Source organism: Aegilops tauschii, chromosome 5, assembly GCF_002575655.3.
Source record: "Aegilops tauschii subsp. strangulata cultivar AL8/78 chromosome 5, Aet v6.0, whole genome shotgun sequence".
In the NCBI taxonomy this organism is placed as follows: Eukaryota; Viridiplantae; Streptophyta; class Magnoliopsida; order Poales; family Poaceae; genus Aegilops; species Aegilops tauschii.
Genome location: NC_053039.3, coordinates 447141028 through 447161143, shown reverse-complemented (window position 1 = coordinate 447161143; position 20116 = coordinate 447141028). Strand labels below are relative to the sequence as shown.

Genomic DNA, 20116 nt, shown 5'->3' with positions numbered 1-20116 from the left:
TTCTTCAGGCACAGGCTCACCTTGTTGCATACCAAAGAAGCAGGCCACGACATGATGTAGGGATGGACGCCAAGTCCATAGTCAAAGAGCTTGTTAACCTTCTCTGTTTCCAGGCAAAAGGATAGGAAGCACTTGGTATACAGATAATAAACAGACAGGTACACAAAACCATCTATGACTCGGATAACCTGCGCTGTGACATCATAGTACTCTTCTGAACACATAGATAAATCAACAAATTTGTTCAGTGGGAAAATCTTGTGCGGCATCCATTTATCAACACCACCACCATCAGCTCTCCAAAACCAAACAGCAAGCATCCCTTCGTTTGCACCAAACTGGTCTGTGAAAGCCATACAGAGCTCCCCATCCTTTGTCGGACCAAGCTCAAATTCTATGGAGTCCGTATCTTTCAAGTGCGGCGGCAAATCCATTCGGAGACCGGATTTTTAGTACCCGGGTGTACTCCCTTCTATCCCACCGTTCATGCATAGCAGTAGTCCCGGGGATCTGTGACATGCGCTGCAATGTTGCTTTGTATCGCAGGCCTACTTGAACAGTAACAACGAGGGCTAGGCATCGCACGACACCATATATTATCGGCAGATTCCACAGCATCTGTCATGTCTTGGTCGTCACCCCACTTGATTTGTCAGCCAATGTCTCGTCATAGGTCCCGATGCAATCCCATCAGATGTTGGATATGAACTTCTACCGGAGTAAATCAAACCATCGCCAGCCTTGTGGAGCACCCATCACATAAATCTTGAGCGATGAAGCACCAACAGCCACTCTGCTATTCGCTTGAGACAAGTTAGTATTTAATTGATCCACTGTTTGGGGTCACGGGTGCCACGTAAAAAAGTTTTGGTTTACAGTTTCACCAGAACCCATAGCGGTCAAACACATGCGTGCTAGTAGTATTCAAAGTAAACTTTATGAAGGGCAAGCCTCCTGCACCTGTGAACATCACTGTCAAGAACAGTACACCTCCTGTCAAACCTGTCGGGCATAGTCTAGGCATAAACAAGTACCTACTGCCGATCCTACTCCTCGGTTGTATACCTCTAGTACGTATCAGATGAGGCAAATGGCTGACAGACAAGCTGGTGCTGCAAATGACCTGTTCCTAGTCAGAACCTAACACGAATCTCGTAGTAACTGAACGGGGCAGATAAGGGGGTGCCGGGAGTCCCGGGTGCTACCACACCTTTCCCATCCATTCGAGATAACTGCAGTGTCCCAGCATTGAGGACGACTATATATGCTTGATTTTTGTGTTTCCAGTAGACTAATCTATCACATTCATCCACCGGCGTAGCAGTGTAAGACGAGAGCATGCACTTATCACCTCCATCATCCCCAGCCTGCGGCATTGAGGTGTCCACCCACGAGAAACCCTGCCACTCCCTGCTGTCCGATGAGAAGACAGAGAAGCGAACCATGGTTCTTCGCCGCCGCCTGCGGCGACGAACACATACCACGCGGAACGACATCTGGTCGTCTTCCGAGAAGATGATGCGAAAATCAAGATAGCGGGAATCGCATGCCTCCTGAGGCGGGTAGGGGAAGACATTCAGCGCCTGTGTGAGGGGGTTGTAGACAGCGATCTGGTCGGTGTTCTCGTTGTGGAGGAAGACGTGGCCGGAGCAGCAGCTGTTGAACGCCCAGTCGCCGACCTCCGGTAAGCGGGTGAAGAAGAAATCGGAGCCGCGGACGACCGCGGCCAGGTCGGGGTCGGAGCGGCTTCGGAAGGGGGTGAAGGCAGGGATGGCAGTGCGGCAGGGGTCGGTGAAGTACCCAAGGAGCTGTGGCAGGTGGAGCTCCCGGAAGCGGCGGCGGAAGGCGCGGAGGAAGGTGTGGCAGGCGAGGGCGGCGCGGATGAGGCTCGGTAGGGAGGGGAGGCGGACGAAGATCTCGCGGAGGAGGTCGTCGGTGATGGCAGTGAAGGTGGTGGCGGTCGCCGCTGGATAATCTTTCGCCCGCGCCAGCGACGGCGACGGCGACGGTGACTCTACTTGGAGGGCCATGGCTGCCGAGTTCGAGCTCCGGCGGCGGCGGCGGCGCATTTCGGCTAGGATTTTCAAAGGTCTTTTTTCCTTTTTTTCCCCTTAAATACTAAAGTGCCTACCCACTATTTGGATGTTTCGAGCGGTCGAACGAGTGCGGCTGGATTTAACAAGCGGGCGAGCGAGGTTGGCTAAATTTTTTTAAATAATACACTATTTTTAGTAAATTTGAGATATATTACGTCGTTTAGATTTAGTTCAAAAATAATACGGCATCGTGGCTTCTGTAAGCCGAGTAGGACGCAGTCGGCCACCGGTAAGCCGATTAATGCAGTCGGCCAGCAGTAAGTCGATTAGTGGCATACCTCGATGGATGGACGGATGGCTGCAAGTGGCAGTGGGATGCTATTGCTTCGTATTTTAATCACTTCTTCTTCCTTGTTTATTTCTCTAGCTTGGTACTGGTATTTTTTGTGACGAGCCGGTTGGTTAATTTAGCTGCCACCTTAGCTAGCTCACATGGGTCTCGAGGTGCTCACGGCGAGGGACCAGATGCCAAGGTGCCGGTACCAGCGGCGAGCTCTGCAGCGATGATGGTGACGGCGGCCAGGAGGTGGCGGCGTCGACGTCGGCCGCCAGGTGGACGAGGGCGAGGCGGCCGCTGCGGCTGTGGAGGAGGTTGTCGGGGAAGAAGGCGATGCATGCCGGAGCTTTCCGGATGGCGCAGCGTAGGCGTGGGGTGATGCGGCTGGTGCTCCTGGCGCCGACGCGGCGGGCGGCCGCACTGCTGGTGGAGCTGGTGCGGCAGATCGCGTGCGCGGCCAAGTGCCCCGCCATCGTGTTCTCCTCACAGTGGGGGCTCCCCGCGCTGTCCCACTCCGCCAGTGGCGGCGCCAGCCGGATCACCAAGCTGCGGGCTTTCTACCTCGAGAGGAGCCTCTCCGCCGGCTCCCCCTGCTGATCGTCTCAACAACTACACACCATCGACAGCGCGTGGCTGGCCATCGTGCATGAGCTAGCAAATCATCTTCCCAATACTGTAATCATGCGTTGCATGTAAGGCTCGAGCTAGCAAAGCATCTTCACGATGCTGTAATCATGCGTTGCATGTAAGGATTAAAATACGAAGCAGTAGCATCCCACTTGCACCCATCCGTCCATCATCCATCGAGGCATATAGCGGCCGACTGCATGTGCACCTGCCACTAATCGGCTTACCGCTGTCCGACTGCATGCCCACATGCGCTCCTGGCCGAGCAGCCACTAATCGGCTTACCGGTGATGGCCGACAGGGCCCACTCGGCTTGCCGGTGGCCGACTGGCTCTTATTATTTTTAAAATAAATCTAAACGGCGTAATATTTCTCAAATTCATTAAGAAAAGTGTATTATTTTTAAAAAATTAGCGCGATGTTGGGGGCGTGTACAGTGGTGGCACTTAAGCTGGCAATAAAACCGTTATCCATTCTCGTGGGTAATTACTCTATCACATGACCAGGATGTATACCCATAGAGGAAGCTTGTGGGTCAAATACCTTACCTAGCGTGTAAGGCGGGGATAGAGATGGGATAGCATTACCTGTGTCCATTACCCGTCTTACCCGTGAAGGCCTTACATATGGCAAAAATGCATAGGAGCACCTCCCTTGATATCTCACCACTAAATATGCATAGGAATTTGCACCGCAATATTAGCATGCTTGTATTATTGTTATAGTTATTTCTTTGTTTTCTTGTATAAGTAGTATAAGGAGATATTGTCTGCGCAGACTGTCCCTCTCCTGGCCCACTCATCCTCATGCTCTCGTGCCAACCCCCAACAACCAACAACGACTCGTTAACTTGTGAATCACATGCATGTAGATTTTGTTGATCTCAGAGTTTTGAATCATGCAACATATCTAATATTCAATTTGTCCCAAGTTTTTTAAATGCAATATTGTTTGAACTCTAAGAATAGCTTTCACAAGTTTAAGTTTTTGTACCGGTTTTAAAACTGTAATATCGTTTCAACTTTAAAAATAATTTATGCTTAATGCATTCGAATAATTTCCAAGGTTTAGGAAATGTGAAATCAAATATATTTCCATTAAGTTATGTCTCTTCTATAAACTGATAAGTAAATACTGGATTTCATGATTGTTAAAATTTCAAATAAAAAAAAGAATGATAATTCCAGTATTGTAATTCTTGGAAAATTCATGGTACAAATTCCATGAAATTACGTCTTTCATTTTTTATTTCTAGTGAAACGTGAGAACTCAATGATAATAATTCTAGAAAATTTACTTATACTAATCTCAGGACTTTTTCTGCCATAAAAAAGTTATGTTTTACCGACGTTGCCTGCCGATTTATTAGTGCAGCTGTGTGTAACCGTTTATCTTCATGGTCCAGCACAGATGAATTAACCCTAATTACATTGCATATTGCCGTTTGGTTTCATTTATTAAACCGTGGTATACCTGTGAGCTCCAACACATTTATTACATAGTAACTATCTGACATCATTTCTCTGCCAACACGCATGAATTAACCATGTGTAGGCACAAAGTCAATGCACATTTACTTCTAGCATACCATTAACAATCCAAAAAAGAAACTTGCCTTTACTTCTCTACAATGTCATGTGAGTATTAAAACTGTCTTGGTTCACTAGGGAAACTAAAAAGGATTTCAATCCGCATCCCAATGGACATCGATTGTGGTTCAGATTACAAGGAGGTGCGCCTCCATGTGCTCTTCATCTGCCTCCTCACATATGGCTCTAAAATTAGTAGACCCCATGTAATTCCCGTCCTTACCCATCCAAATTTTCACTCATCCCATCCCTTTGGCCAAAAAGCCATAAGAATTCCCTAACCTAGACACAACATATTATTTATTATGCTGAAATGCTTTCTTTTTACTAAAATGCTATCGAAGATTGTTGTTGATTGCGTGTATGGGTTTCCCCACGGGGATAAAAATCCGACGAGGATGAGATTGGAATATTTTTATCCCTGCAGACAGGAATGAAAAGGTTGTCGCGGGGACGGGAATGGGTGTCCGATACCCGTTTGGGTATTCCCCATTGCTAGCCTGAGGTGACACATGGATACAGATGCCTCATGATAAAAAGTAGTTTGAGACATCTACATTGATTTTTTCCCAATGCAACCTATCACTAGTGGGCATCATCAAAGAATAAAAAATAAAGATTTCCACTACACATGCATTTCTACTCTCCGCTTCAACCTTTTCAGCTTTATGCACTGGACCACATTTTTTCCCCAAGCACCCGCCTTCTGCAGAGGATCCTGCTGCTCCATCTGAATCTACTTTTTCTTACATCCGGTCCTACGTGGCCTACGGGGCATCACCCTAGGGCTACGCATTGGCCATGCCCTGATGCAGAGACCACCACGCGCTGGGTGGCCATTGTCGTTTTCTAGACGCCAAACTTGCGAAAGGGTGACGCGCAGCGTGATGGACGTTGCAAATCCAATCCCTCAAATGCATGCGCGTCCGCAGACAATGCCTGGTCAAGTTTCAAATTTACCTTCTCACAACCGGACACCTCAATTACCATACCTCAAATTCATGCAAACTCATGCAACTATGTCGATGCATTACACACATCTTCCGGCTACTACATCACTAATAACATGCCATCGAACTACCAAAATTTGGCATGTCTGGCTATGACTATGATGGGGATCATCCACGGCTTCCCTTGCCCTTCTCAGCGCCCTTATCGTCCTTGTCGCGGGAGTACCGGTCGATGGCGCAGTAGGGATCGAGCCGGATCTGCTCGTCGCCGGAGTTGTCCCCACCGTCGCTTTCCTCCTTCTCTGGTAGTCCAGCCATGGCCCGGACCGCCCGATTCTGCTCTCGGGCGATGGCGCGCGTGTTCCTCCCCTGCAGCTTCTTCACAATGCAGGCATGGATGGCTTCCTCCTCTGCGGTCACCCGCGCGCGCCACCTCTGTCGCCGCCATGTCCGCAGGGAGACAATACTCGGCAGCCCTTATCCTCTCCTTCCCACGGCGGGCACACCGGTCCCGGTGGGACTCATAGTCCACCCAACCAGTGATAGGGAAGGAGAGATTTTCTGGTTGCCGGAGCGTGATGGTCCAGCCACAGAGGATCCGAGCGGCCGTTGAGCCAACGCTATGGAGTCACTCCTGACAGATCTTGCCGTCGGCCGGGCGATGTCCTCCCGGGAGCGAGGGAGTGTGATGCGGACGGCCATTGCCTCCTCCACCCCGCACAGGATGACACCTTGATACGTCTCCAACGTCTCCAACGTATCTATAATTTATGAAGTATTCACGCCATGTTTACAACAATTTTATATGGTTTTGGTATGATTTGAATGGAACTAATCCGAACTGACGATGTTTTCAGCAGAACTACCGTGGTGTTGTTTTTTGTGCAGAAATAAAAGTTTTCGGAATTGGACGAAACTTTTTAACAATTTGTTTGGCATAAACGAGAAATAATGGAGCAAAGAACCACCAGAGGGGGGGCCTGCTGCCCACAAGACACCGGGGCGGTGGGTGGTCGGCCCCTCGAAGCCCATCTTCGTGTGAAACCGATGCCAAAAAATCCTATAAATACAGAAACCCCCAGAAATAACCCTAAATCAGAAGTTCCGCCGCCTCAAGCCTCTATAGCCACGAAAAACCAATCGGGAGCCTTTTTCGGCACCCTGCCGAAGGGGGAAATCACCACCGCAGGCCACTTCATCATCCCTATGGCCACCATGATGAGGAGGGAGTAGTCCATCACTAGTAGGAAAAGGGGCTTTTACCCCGGTTAATAAGGGCCTTTAGTCCCGGTTCTGGTACCGGGACTAAAGGGTCGTTACTAATGCCCTAGCCCTTTAGTCCCGGTTCTTACACGAACCGGGACTAAAGGCCGTCCACGTGGCCGGTGCGGGGAGCCCAGGCAGGAGGGCCTTTGGTCCCGGTTGGTGCCACCAACCGGGACCAATAGGCATCCACGCGTCAGCCCCTAGCAGGAGCTGAGGTTTTTGTTTTTTTTGAAAGGGGGTGGTTTAGGGGTTTTGGGGGGTTAATTTAGGTGTTTCATATATTGTGTTAGCTAGCTAATTAATAGAGAGAAGTGTCCTCTCTTATCTCCGTGCTTGGTTGACGCTACGTACTATATACGTATGGAGAGGAGTAGACACGCTAGCTAGTAATCAAATGAAGGAAACAGAAGATCGTCATGAACATATGCAGACAGAGAGAAGTGATATCGACCACCTCTCCTTCTCCGAGATATTGGTCGAACAACAAGTTCTCGTATATCTATCCGACACTACCGGCTACATATATACAATAATTATCTCTTACAAAACAATCTCCTAATTATATTGTAGGAACACAGGGTCCACATAGTATTCTCCGTTTTCAGCGATCCCGTGGTCAAGGAAGAATGCCGCCAATTCCTCTTGAATTCCTCGCATACGATCTTCTGCTAGGAGTTGATCCCGCTTCCGAAAAATCTAATTTGAAGAAGGGGGTCAATACATATATATATGAATAAATGAAACTCAACACAAATGATGGTAATAAAATAAAATTGTGAATATTATTGCTTACGCACTTCATATTGTTCTTCAGTGTAGCCCCGCTCACAGGTATGGTAGCGGATGGACTCGCAAACGTAGTATCCACAGTAATTATTCCCGGGTTGCTGCCACAACCACTTTACAAGAAATATAGGTCAATCAAACTGATAAGCAAGCATGCTAAATGGTATTGATCAAACTAGCGCTTGAATCACTAGGAGATGCGCGGAACATGCTACTATAGTACTTACTTTCGGGTGTCTAAATTGCAGCTGGTTCGGCAGTCCCGGGGCTTTTGAGGTGAATTTTCTCCAAACCCTGCCAGACAAAGAAAACAATTACTTGATATCAGGAAATGAACAAAGTTGCTGATATGGTGGATAATGATCGATTTAACTTACTTCTGGAGCATTTGAGTCATGTTCGCGTAGTCCTGGGGATCTTTTCGTCTCGAGTCTAAGACGGTTACTACTCCCGGCTCAAGCTTAATCTCTAGGAGAATATAGTGGAAGCTGCGCATGCATGCATAAGTCATCAATTACATTACCATAACCTAGACGAATAAGGGAAACTGAATATGCAGAAGACAATAACACTCACTTGAAGTTGTAAGGAAAGAGTATTATATCTTTGTTTTGATCTAATACCAACGATTGTAGCAAGTTGGCCTCGGCTTCTTTGGGATGTTTTTCAACCGTATATGCATCTATGAGATTTGTGTTGATGAACCCAATATCACCGATTTGTCTTTTCTTCAATTCGGCGATCTTCAATCTGCATAATATAGTGAGGATAAGTATAAATACATGCAATGAAAGAGCTGACCTATATAGAGAGACTTAATGACAGAAGTAGTACTACTTACAGACAGTAGCAAGTGATCGTTGTTTTATCGAGGGACTTTAGATTGTAAAACTAGAAGAAATCCTCAAATGGAACATTCAGCAGTTCAATTCCAACGAGGTCATGCTCCGGTTTAACTCTCAGCGTCAAAGTACTCATCCCATCAGACTCTCTGTAGGTTTTCATGTACCAATCATGTAGTCTTAGCATCATCGTGCTTAGAGATCTAACATCTTTGACGAGAGGCTTCCCGTAATGGTATTTGTGGTTGTCCACCTCCATGATTTCATAATGTACATCGTCGGGCAGGTAATCTCCAAGATTGCTATAACCGGGCACCATACCCGGATCATTAGCGACGATGTCTTTTGACACCTTGAGCGGGGGGCACGATTGGTTCGCTTGTTCGCCGAGCTGGGCAATTTTTTTCCCAGCTCGTCGTTCTTTCATCCTTTTATCACTGACAGTACTTCTCGACCGCTCCGCTTCGGCATATGCCTTTCCAAGAACGCGCTCATAGTTGCCTCTTGGCGGAGACTTTGGTGGTTTTGTCAGGGCAGCCAGAGTGCGCTTTGCTTTCACCGGATCTACCTTCTCCTCCGGAGGTGGATGTTTCTTTGCTTTGACCCCTTCAAAGAAGTTCTTCACTTCGGCTCGCACGATCTTCGTGTTCTCCTCCTCGGTCCTCTCATATGGTAACTTCTCTGGAGTCTTCAGAGAAGGACCGAATCTGTATTCCCTCCCGCCTCGGGCAGCTGTACTGCTAGACGCCGGCAGAGCAGACGGAGCGGCTGCGGCTGTCTTCTTTCCTTGCTTACGAGGCGGAGGAGAAGGACTACGACGCGCCGGAGCAGCTGCCGCGGCGGCGGGTCTCTTCCGCCCTTGCTGACGAGGCGGAGAAGGAGGAGGCTGGCTGCCCTGGCGCGCCGGCGCTGGCGGAGAAGGAGGCGGAGTGCCGCCACGCGCCGGAGAAGGAGGCTGAGTGCCCTGATCACTCGCCGGAGGAGGAGGCGGAGGAGGAGGCGGAGTGCCCTTACTCGCCGGAGCCGTCCAGTTCGGAAGCTTGATGAGCTCCTTCCGCCATAGGCATGGAGTCTTTAGAGCTAAACCCAGCCGAGTCTCCCCTTCACCGGTAGGGTGGTCAAGCTGGAGGTCCTCAAATCCCTCCGTTATTTCATCCACCATCACCCTAGCATATCCTTCTGGAATCGGCCGGCAGTGGTAGGTTGCGCCGGGTTCAGTAGGTAAAACAGAGCCAACAGCCGCCTTGACTTTCAAGTTCTGCCATTCCGCCATAAGGTGGCAATGTTGAGACTCCGTGATAGCATCCACGGGGTAGCTAGGAGTAGCCGCATGCTCCAGCTGAGGCAGCTCGGTGGAAGCCACGCTGCTTCTACGCTGAGATGGCGGTGTAGCTTCGGGGGCAGTTTCGGCATCTCTATTGCCATCTCGTTCCTCTAGCACTTGAACCCTTTCGTGCAGACGCTGAATTTGGATCTGCTCCACTTTTTTCCTCCTCTCCTGGGTTTTGTAACCGCCCGCGTCCAGAAAACCAACCTTCCACAGAACGGAGCCTGGCGTGCCTCGTGTCCGTCCAGGGTGCTCAGGATTCCCGAGGGCCATTGTGAGCTCGTCGTTCTCTCTGTCTGGAACGAACGTCCCTTGCTGCGCTGCATCGATATAGTGCTTAAGCTTCTTGACGGGTATTGCAAGTTGCTCGTCCGTCCAACGCCACCTCCCTGATACAGGGTCCAAGGTTCCGCCAGCCCCGAAGAACCAAGTCCGGCAACGGTCTGGCCAGTTCATTGTCTCTGGTTCGATCCCTTTATCAAGCAGATCCCTCTCAGACTTGGCCCACTTAGGCCGGGCTATGAGGTAGCCACCTGACCCCGTGCGATGGTGAAGCTTCTTCTTCGCAGCATTCTGCTTGTTTGTCGCTGACATCTTCTTACTCTTTTCCGATGTCTTGTGGGCCACAAATGCGGGCCAGTGATCTCTGGTCTTCTCATACCGGCCGACGAATTCTGGTGTCTCTTCTTTGTCGACAAAAGTTTTCAGCTCATTCTTCCACCTCCTGAATAGGTCTGCCATCTTCTTAAGAGCATGAGACTTGATTAATTGCTCTATAACTGGCTTCTCCGGATCCTCCTCTGGCGGTAGGGTGAAATTTGCCTTCAGCTCAGTCCAAAGATCATCTTTCTGCATATCATTGACATAAGACAATTCAGGGTCTTCCTTCTTAGGCTTATACCATTGGTGGATGCTGATCGGGATCTTGTCCCTAACTAGAACCCTGCACTGAGCAGCAAAAGCATCCTTTGTCCGGAGGGGTTCAATCGGTTGGCCGTCGCGCGCGATTGCTGTGATCTCAAACCTTTCATCCGAGCGCAACTTTCTTTTCGGGCCTCGTCTCTTTACCGCAGTTGTGCTCGATCCGGAGGGCTAGAAAAAAGAAGAAAGACGAGTGTTAATTAATATGTGTACATACCAAAACAATGAATGCATCAATTAGCTAGTCAGCACAGGCTTAACTAATATATTTACCTGGCCGGACTCTGTTCGGTCACCGGAGCCGTCACCACGGGCTCCTTCTTGCACCAGCATTGGGTCACCGGAGCCATCATAATCATGTCTTTCCTCCTCCACTCTTCGATCACCGCAGCCTGCTTCTTCACCCTGTTCTTCCAGACCATCATTGTCGTCAAGATACGACAAGATATCACCTCCGGCTAAGATTATGTCCCCCAACACATCTTCTGCTTGCTCATCTCGTCCGTGCTCCATTGTTTCTGCAAATATTACAACATGGCAATTATTACACAAACATGACAACAGGTGGATATATTAGTGCAAACGTAGACCTAGCTTATTCCGGGTTTGGGGTGGCCTAGGCAACGCTTCAAGGGTAGGGGCGCGGCGGGAGGGGGTAGGAGACCGACATCGTTTATTTTCTAGGGTTTGGGTGTCCTCGAGAGTTTTGGTCGAGCGAGAGGGCCGGGGGGTGCTCCCGTGGTATAAGTTATCACGGTCGAGAGGGGGTATACATATCGACCGTCCATCATGTCGAAGTTATCTGGGAGGGAGTTATATATATCGACAACGACGACATACATACACGGGAAAATAATGTTATCGGGGAGGGGGTATATATCGACCCCCCCCCACGTGTTGAAGTTATCGGGAGAGGGTTTTATATCGACAATGACGACATACATACATGGGAAAATAATGTTATCGAGGAGGGGGTATATCGACCCCCCCTCGTGTTGAAGTTATCGGGAGGGGGTAATATCGACAACGACAACATACATACACGGGAAAATAATGTTATCAGGGAGGGGGTATATCGACCCCCCCCCCCACGTGTTGAAGTTATCAGGAGGGGGTTATATCGACAACGACGACATATATACACGGGAAAATAATGTTATCGGGGAGGGGGTATATCGACCCCCCCTCATGTTGAAGTTATCCCCCCTCGTGTTGAAGTTATCGGGAGGGGTATATATCGACGACGACAGACCCGATAAAACATAAGAAAACGAAGAAGAAATAAAAAGAGGAGAGAAGAAGAAAGGAATAGAGGAGAGGATTGAAGAAAAAAAAGAAGAAAAAAAAAGAAGAAGAAAAAAAAGGAGAAGAAGAAAGGAATAGAGGAGAAGAAGAAGAAATAGAAAATATTCAAAGGAATAGAGGAGAAGAAGAAGAAATAGAAAATTTTCTATTTTTTATTTTCTATTTTTTCTTCTTCTCCTCTATTCCTTTCTTCTTCTCCTCTTCTTTTTCTTCTTTTTTCCTCTTCTTATTTATATCTCCTCTTCTTCCTCTCCTCTTCTTCTTTCTTTCCTCTTCTTATTTTCTTCTTTCCTATCCTTCTTTTTCTTCTTCTTCCCTTTCTAGCTAGATATATAAAACTTTTCTAAAATTGTAACTTTTGCATATATAAAACTTTTCCATGTGGATCATCATTTCTCATATATATCGAATATATATCCATTGTCGTATATAAAAACTTTCTATATATGAACAAAAAACTTTCTATGAACAAAAAAACATTTTTGACATATATATTCATACATTTTGAACATCTACATACATACAAATTTTTTTTTGTTCACATATACATTATAGCCACATACACATATACATCACATATGAACAAAAAAATTAAACTAATAAAAATAAAAAACAGAGCCGCGGCGACGGCTCTCACAGCGGGGGCGGCTAGGACGATGGCGACGGCGGGGGCGGCGAGGGCGCCGGCGCACGGGGCCGGGACGGGGCGGGGGCGGCGAGGGCGCCGGTGAGCACGCGCGGGCCGGGCAGGGGGGCTCGGGGCGCCGAGGCGGCGCGCGCGAGCAGGGGAGCACGAGGCGGGGCGGCGCGTGGGGGCAGGGCGACGGCGACGAGCATCGGGCGGCGACCCGTCGAGGCAAGGGCGCGGGGCGACGGCGATGAGGAGCGGGCGGCGACGGCGAGCACGGGCAGCCTGGCGGCGTCGGGGGCAACTGGCGAGGTATGTCGAAAATTTCCTAAGTGTGGACTTATATAGCAAAGCCTTTAGTCCCGGTTCGTGGCACCAACCGGGACTAAAGGTGGGCATTAGTCCCGGTTGGTGCCACCAACCGGGACCAAAGGCCTCTTTTCAGCAGCCCAAAGGGCGGGAAGCGGCGGCCTTTGGTCCCGGTTGGTGGCACCAACCGGGACTAAAGGGGGGGGCATTGGTCCCGGTTGGTGCCATCAACCGGGACCAAAGGCCTTGCGCTGCCCGCGGCCAAAAGTTTAGTCCCACCTCGCTAGTCGAGAGGGGCTCGGAGTGGTTTATAAGCTCCACTGCGGCTGCCCTCTCGAGCTCCTCTCAAATGCAGGCTTACGGGCCTAATGTCACACTGTGCTGTCTGTTGGCCTATTGGGCCTTCTGCGGGCCTGAATCCTGGCCCAGGTTGGGTTTCTAGTCGTATTCAGGCCGTGGTGGCCCAATAGGTGGCAGTTTTTTAAATTTTTTGCATTATTTATTTTCTTTTGTTTTTTGTTTTATTTTTTAATTCTTTTTGCTTTTAGGTCAGCAAAATTATAAACTGTCTGTTAGTGCCATTAGTTTTAGAAAACATATAAACTTTCTATTAGTGCCATTAGTTCTTTATGAAAATTCTTTTTGCTGTATTTAGTTTTTATTTTCTTTTTTGCTATATTTATTTTGTTTTATTTCTACTTACAACAAAAAACTTATTTATTTTATTTTATTTTGTTTCTAATTACTTATTTATTTTACTTTATGATAATTCTTTCTGCTATTAAAGTTTCTATAAAAAAAAGTTCTTTATGAAAATTCTTTTTGCTTTTAATGATTAAAAATTAAAAAGAGGCGCAATGCGCGTTGATTTGCTTCAAGCCTTTCGGAATAATGTAGACTGCACTGCACATAGCTCGATGCAGTCTACCTTATTACTCAAGGCTTGAAGCTAAGCAACGTGAGCATTGCGCCTCTTCTTCATCGTCTCTGCACTCAGGGCTTATAAACCGCTCCTAGTGCCTCTCAGCTAGCGAGGTGGGACTAAAAAACTGCTTAGCTAGTAAGAAACTCTAGTACCGGTTCGTGCCACGAACAGGTACTAAAGGTTCTCGTGGGGCCACAGCCTCATTAGTACCGGTTCGTGGCACCAACAGGGACCAAAGGGTGGAATTGGTCCCGGTTCGTGCCACCAACCGGGACCAATGGCCTTGCACAGCGGCGTGGTGGTGAGTTTAGTCCCACCTCGCTAGCTAAGAGAGAGCCGCACCTGTTTATAAGGTGCGGTGCGCCTGAGCTGTCGAGCTCCTCTCTAAAGCAGGCTTACGGGCCTAACCTCTCTGCACTCAGGGCTTATAAAGCATTTCAAATGAACTCTGAAAAGGTTGAAAGTTGGCATGGTATCATCATTTCATCCACATAGCATGTGCAAGAAAAGTTGAGAGGGTTACGGCAAAAACTAGATGCACTTCTTGTACAAAACGGACAATGGTATCATACTCGTCTATTACAAAGTTGGCATGCTATCATCATAATAGTTGCGGGAGAAAGTCTTCACTTTTTCTTCGCTTGTGTCATTTGCTTATTGCGCCGTAACCATGGATAATCTTCATCGTATTCCCACATATAGGGTATGGACAACACATAAAACCATTCTGCTTGTTTGCCTCAGCCACTTCGAGAAAATCATGCACGCCCTTAATGTACTCGGAGGTGTGTCTATCACCGTACATCCATTGCCGGTTCATCTGCGTGCATTATATATAATTAAGTGTGTCAAAAACCATTACAGAACATCATGAATAGATAATTAAGTGACCAAATTAATAGAAGTTCATCATCACATTAGAACCAAAGTACATACATAGTTCTCATCTAACAACATATATATAGCTCTCCAGAGCATCTAATTAATTAAACCATACATTGAAACTATGTAAAACATTTCAATGCGAAAACAAATGCGATCATAATCGCAACCAAGGTAACAATTGATCCAACGGCATAATGATACCAAGCCTCGGTATGAATTGCATATTTTCTAATATTTCTAATCTTCAAGCGCATTGCATCCATCTTGATCTTGTGATCATCGACGACATCCGCAACATGCAACTCCAATATCATCTTCTCCTCCTCAATTTTTTTTAATTTTTTCCTTCAAGTAATTGTTTTCTTCTTCAACTAAATTTAACCTCTCGACAATAGGGTCGGTTAGAATTTCCGGTTCAACCACCTCCTAGATAAATAAAATCTATGTCACGCTGGTCGGTATATTTGTCATAAACAATAAATGAATCAAATAGTTATAAAAAGATAATATATACCACATCTGAATCATAGACAGGACGAGGACCGACGGGGGCGGATACCAAAACCATCGCACTATGTAATAAGAAGGAATAAAATAGTAAGAAAATTAGACAAGTATCTATCTAAAGTAAGAATTTTTTTCTTTCAAAAAGAAGATAAGAACAAGAGGCTCACCACGGTGTTGCCGGCGACGAGATCGGCGCGGGCGGTCGACGGCGGTGAAGACGGGAATGGGACGTGACGGGCCGCTAAACCTAGACAAATCTCGAGGAAAATGGAGCTTTGAGGTCGAGCTTCGAGAGGACAAAGCTTAACTAGTGTGGCTCGGGCATTTCATCGAACACCTCATGTGCATAGGAGGTGAGCTAGAGCACCACAAAGCCCTCCCCTCGCCGGCCAGAGAAAAACAGAGCACTGGAGTGCTCTGCTCGCGGGCGAGGGGTATATATAGGCACCGCATTGGTCCCGGTTCGTGGCATGAACCGGTACTAAATCCGGGCCTTCTGTCCCGGTTCATGCCAAGAACCGGGACAAATGGTTGTGGGCCAGGAGCGAGGACCATTAGTCCCGGTTCGTGGCTCGAACCGGGACAAATGGTTCCATACGAACCGGGACCAATGCCCACGAGGCCCCGGCCGGCCCCCCTGGGCTCACGAACCAGGACGAATGCCCTCATGGGTCCCGGTTCGTGACTGAACCGGGGCTAATGTGAAAACTGCCCTGTGACTTATGCCCTGTTTTCTAATAGTGCATCCTCGGGGCTGAGGGTTTGTACTAGTAGCTATGTGTTTAATCTCTCTCTCGTGTTCTTGATTTGGCACGATATTAATGTATCGCGGGCTTTGTTAATATAGTTGGATCATATGGTGTTTTCCCCTCTCTATCTTGTTGTGATGAATTGAGTTTTTCCTTTAAGATTTCGTTACTATCGGATTGAATAACTATATGGATTTGAGAGCACTTGATGTATGTCTTGCTATGAATACCCGTGATGACAATGGGGTATCATGTTGATTCACGCGTAGAAGAGAAGGGAGGCAGAGGATGATCTCGCGCAGGAGGTCGTCGCCGATGGCAATTACGGAGGTGGCCGCTGGATCATACTTGGCCGGCGGCGACGGTGGCCCTAATTGGGAGGCCATGGCTGAGGCTGTGGAGTTCGAGGTCGGGACGGCGGCAACGGATTTTGGTTTCCGGGAGTAAACTTGCAAGGTTTAATAAAGCTCATCATCGATCACGAATAAAGCGAGTCAACTACTCGTATGCAGTGCATCGCGCTACCACCTCCCGGCCTGGCCGGCCCACGAGGGAAACAGAACAAAACAAAAACAAAACGGCGCTTCTGGAGGGTCCTCTCCGCAATAATCCTCCCGTCGTCTCGTCTGGTCTCCACCAAACCAAAGCAGAGGAATCGCGGTGGAAGGATGACGACGGCGGCGCGGCCGACGTGGGCGCCGGCCAAGGGCGGGAACGAGCAGGGGGGCACGCGCATCTTCGGGCCCTCCGGGAAGTACTCCTCCCGCGACCTCGCCGCCCACACCTCCCTCAAGCCCAGGTTGGTAAATTCATATTCAATCGTCTGCCCCTACCCACGCTCCGATTCCTATTCCAGTTCCATGCCCTCCCTCGTGGCTCGAATCGAATCGTCCGTCTGGCCTGGTTAGAGATCTCGCGCCCGCGCCCGCGCCCACGCCCACGCCGTCGTTGGAATTGGGGTTGGGCGCGGGGAAAGGCTGCTAGGGTTCGTCGGCCTTGGAGACACGGGCTCCAGATCGCCAACCATGTAGTGCTTTTGCATCTTTAGGGCCCGAATAGGGGCTAATCGCGTGCAAATGGATGCATTACCTGCTCTTTGGTGTTAAGGGTTGCCTGGATTAGGTCAATTCCAACCCAATAAGCCCAGCCAGCACCTGTTTAATGCAACGACACAGTTAGTTGTCAACCATCACATGTAATGTCAGCGAGTCTCGGGGATAGTCGAGCGAAACATAGATAGCTGTTTGCTATGTTCATCATGTCGTACATAGAACAAACAACTATTTTCTCTGCTGCAGTGCTGCTGCTGCTCCATCAAGAGAGTGAATCCGTAAGCAAATGGCTTATCATGCTTCATATGTTCTTCATTGAGGTTGTGGGGTTTATTACTTGATCATAATCAGTAAGTAACACTATATGGCTAAACTATTGCATCAGGCTTCACACAATTAATTTATTTCTTGCCCCTGTCAACCATGAATGGAGTTAGCTGATAGTTTATAATATATTTTTTCTGAGTATCTTCCTCTTATGTGCAGAAAGGAGGGTCAGCAAACTCAAGAGGAGGTACAGAAGAGGAATCTCAGGGACGAACTTGAGGAGCGTGAACGCAAGCACTTCTCATCCAAGGATAAGTCATATGTTGGTAATACCTCCGGGCCCATCTCCGCTTTCTTCGTCAATTTGTGCAAATAGTGCTTTGACATATCCTTTCTTCCGTGATGTTTGTCTTTCGTTGTTTCCTTGTACCTGTCAATTGTGATTGATTAGTTCAACCTCTTTTTGCTTGCAGATGAGAGGGACCGGCGAAAAAGTTCGAGCCTGCTCTTAGAAGGTCGGTGACAACCTTAAAGCTTTAGCAAGCTCTGTTTAGTGTTTATGTTCAAGGCAGCATAATGATTTTCTTTGTTCTTCTGGTAACCACATTCACAGGTTCAAAACGGGATGAGGATAAGATAGTTCCACGTGAAATTGATGCAGACGACTCTGACGTGGAGCTCAAAAGTGATGATGAAAGGTCTGTTTAGTTAGTTCTTGCTCAGTAGTTTATCAATCACATCTGTTCAAAATGCTGACCAGACTCTACTTGCTGTTGCACTTGCATGGATGGGATTAACTGATACATCTTCTAACTGCATGAATAAATTGTATTGTGGACTGGGGCCGGCTGAAACTGTTCAATATGTGTTAGTTATCTACCATAAACTTTGTTATTGGGTCTGATATGTTTATGTTTACAACAATACATATGGTAAAATAGCAAAAAAGAATAATGCAGCAATTGTCCTGATATTTTTTTGGGACAGAACTGTTTATCTGGGCCCAGATTTGTAGTTCAGCTGATCATCTCAACTTATTCTATGTCTTGCTCATCAAATTGAAACTTTTATTCAGCGATGATGATGACGACGACGATGACACTGAGGCACTCATGGCAGAGCTTGAAAGGATTAAAAAAGAAAGAGCTGAGGACAGGCTTAGAAAGGTTTGTTGTTTCCTTCTCTGTATTATCATTTTGAGGTGCTCTTCTTCTTTAGGTTTAGAGAATTAATGTGAAGTCCCGTCTGTTTGCTGCAGGAGCGTCAGCAAGCAGAAGAAGAGGCCAAGATGAAGGAGGCTGAGCTGATGCGAGGAAACCCACTGATCAATATGAATAACTCTGGCTCCTTCAATGTGAAGAGAAGGTTAAGACAGTGATGCCTTGGTGCCCTTTTTTTTAACAAAAGAATGATGACATGCTTTATCCTGAGCTTAATCCTGTTCATATATGTGTTTGTCGCAGGTGGGATGATGATGTTGTATTCAAGAACCAAGCTCGTGGAGAGACTAAGACACCGAAACGGTTCATCAACGACACCATCAGAAGTGATTTCCACCGCAAGTTTCTGCATAGGTACATGAAATGATGCTGCTGTATGCTTTACAGTATACATGCTGGAAGAGGAGCCTGTGATGTTTCTGAATTCTGAAGATCAATTTGTATGACATAACTGTAACATCTATGTTACCTGTACGGTGATATATTTACCCTGTTCCTAAGAGTAAAGAAAAGAACCCACTGTTTGTGTTTTACTGATGCTTTGCCATGACCTCAGGATCTTTCTGTTAGTATTTACTACTCCCTCCATTCCATATTAATTATCACTCAAACAGATGTATCCGTTTCAGTGACAATTAATATGGGACGGAGGGAGTATTTGAATTCTTCCAGAACCACTTTGACCTGGAAAATATGCATATTTGTGGTGTACTCTCAGTTTGTGTGACCGCCCAGCAGTGTCTTGGAAAATGTTTATATTTTTAGCTGAATTCATTGAGTGCTTGAAACACCAATTTTTTGTCGGCCTTCTCTTGGGAAAATGATTTTAACTGAATTAGCAGCCAAAGTTCCTTGTCTATTTGATTGCTAGTGAGAGTTTAGCCGAGCAAATTGGCAGGTTACCCTTTGCCTCTGTTTCTCATGGCATTGGAGTTGTTGTACTGCTCGGAGATTGACGTCCTGGTTCTCCATTGTTGGCTGGCCACTTTTTCCATGGCTGGTTGGGAGGGGCTAAGGATAACATTTATTTTCTCCTTGTTTATTGCCCAGTGAGTTCTGCTTGCACGGTTGCATCTGCTGTATTCTTACTTTTCAGAATTGGCTGTCTTGATTTTGTCGATTGATGTTGACATAATGTTGCTTGTTATCGAATTCAAATGAAGTAGCTTATTTTCCTTATAATTTTTTCTCTGTTCTACTTTGGATTTTTCTTTTGTTACACGCAAATTGAACTTCTATTTGGGTGCTGCCCCCCAAGGGTAAAAAGGTCTTACGTGAGCGGTTAAAATGTCTTACGTGAGCCTGCAATCGAAGTTATGTTCTTGATTTGTTTCCGGCTGTCTGGTTACTGCCTGATTTGTGATTAGTGTAGAAGTAGTTAAGAGTTTTAGCCGAGCAAAATACCTTATGCCCCAGTTTCTCATGGCATCTGGGTCGTTGTGCTGCTCGGAGACCCATCACTCCTGGTTCTTCACGCTGTTGCTGGCTACTTAATTCCTTGGGGCTGGTGAGTGAGGCTTGGTGGACATATTCTCTTTGCTTGCATTAGTAAGTTGTCCTCCTTGCTCTGCAGTTTTCCTGTTGTCCT

General features: G+C 47.3%; 1 protein-coding gene and 1 long non-coding RNA gene across 2 annotated transcripts; one reads left to right on the top strand and one right to left on the bottom strand.

The window, feature by feature from the left end:
- Positions 1–14944: 14944 nt before the first annotated feature.
- Positions 14945–15700, bottom strand: LOC141022427 (uncharacterized). The gene is made up of 3 exons (XR_012183726.1): positions 15408–15700; positions 15248–15305; positions 14945–15159 (listed from the first exon to the last, which is right to left on the bottom strand). It is a non-coding gene; the product is annotated as an uncharacterized lncRNA (long non-coding RNA).
- A 785-nt stretch (positions 15701–16485) lies between these two features.
- On the top strand, positions 16486–19061 carry LOC109758245 (uncharacterized). The gene is made up of 7 exons (XM_020317091.4): positions 16486–16788; positions 17528–17634; positions 17782–17823; positions 17922–18006; positions 18384–18474; positions 18567–18673; positions 18772–19061. Exons 1-7 carry the CDS (start codon positions 16496–16498, stop codon positions 18893–18895), a joined length of 849 nt encoding a protein of 282 aa, XP_020172680.2. The 5' UTR covers positions 16486–16495; the 3' UTR covers positions 18896–19061.
- The last annotated feature ends 1055 nt before the right edge of the window (positions 19062–20116 follow it).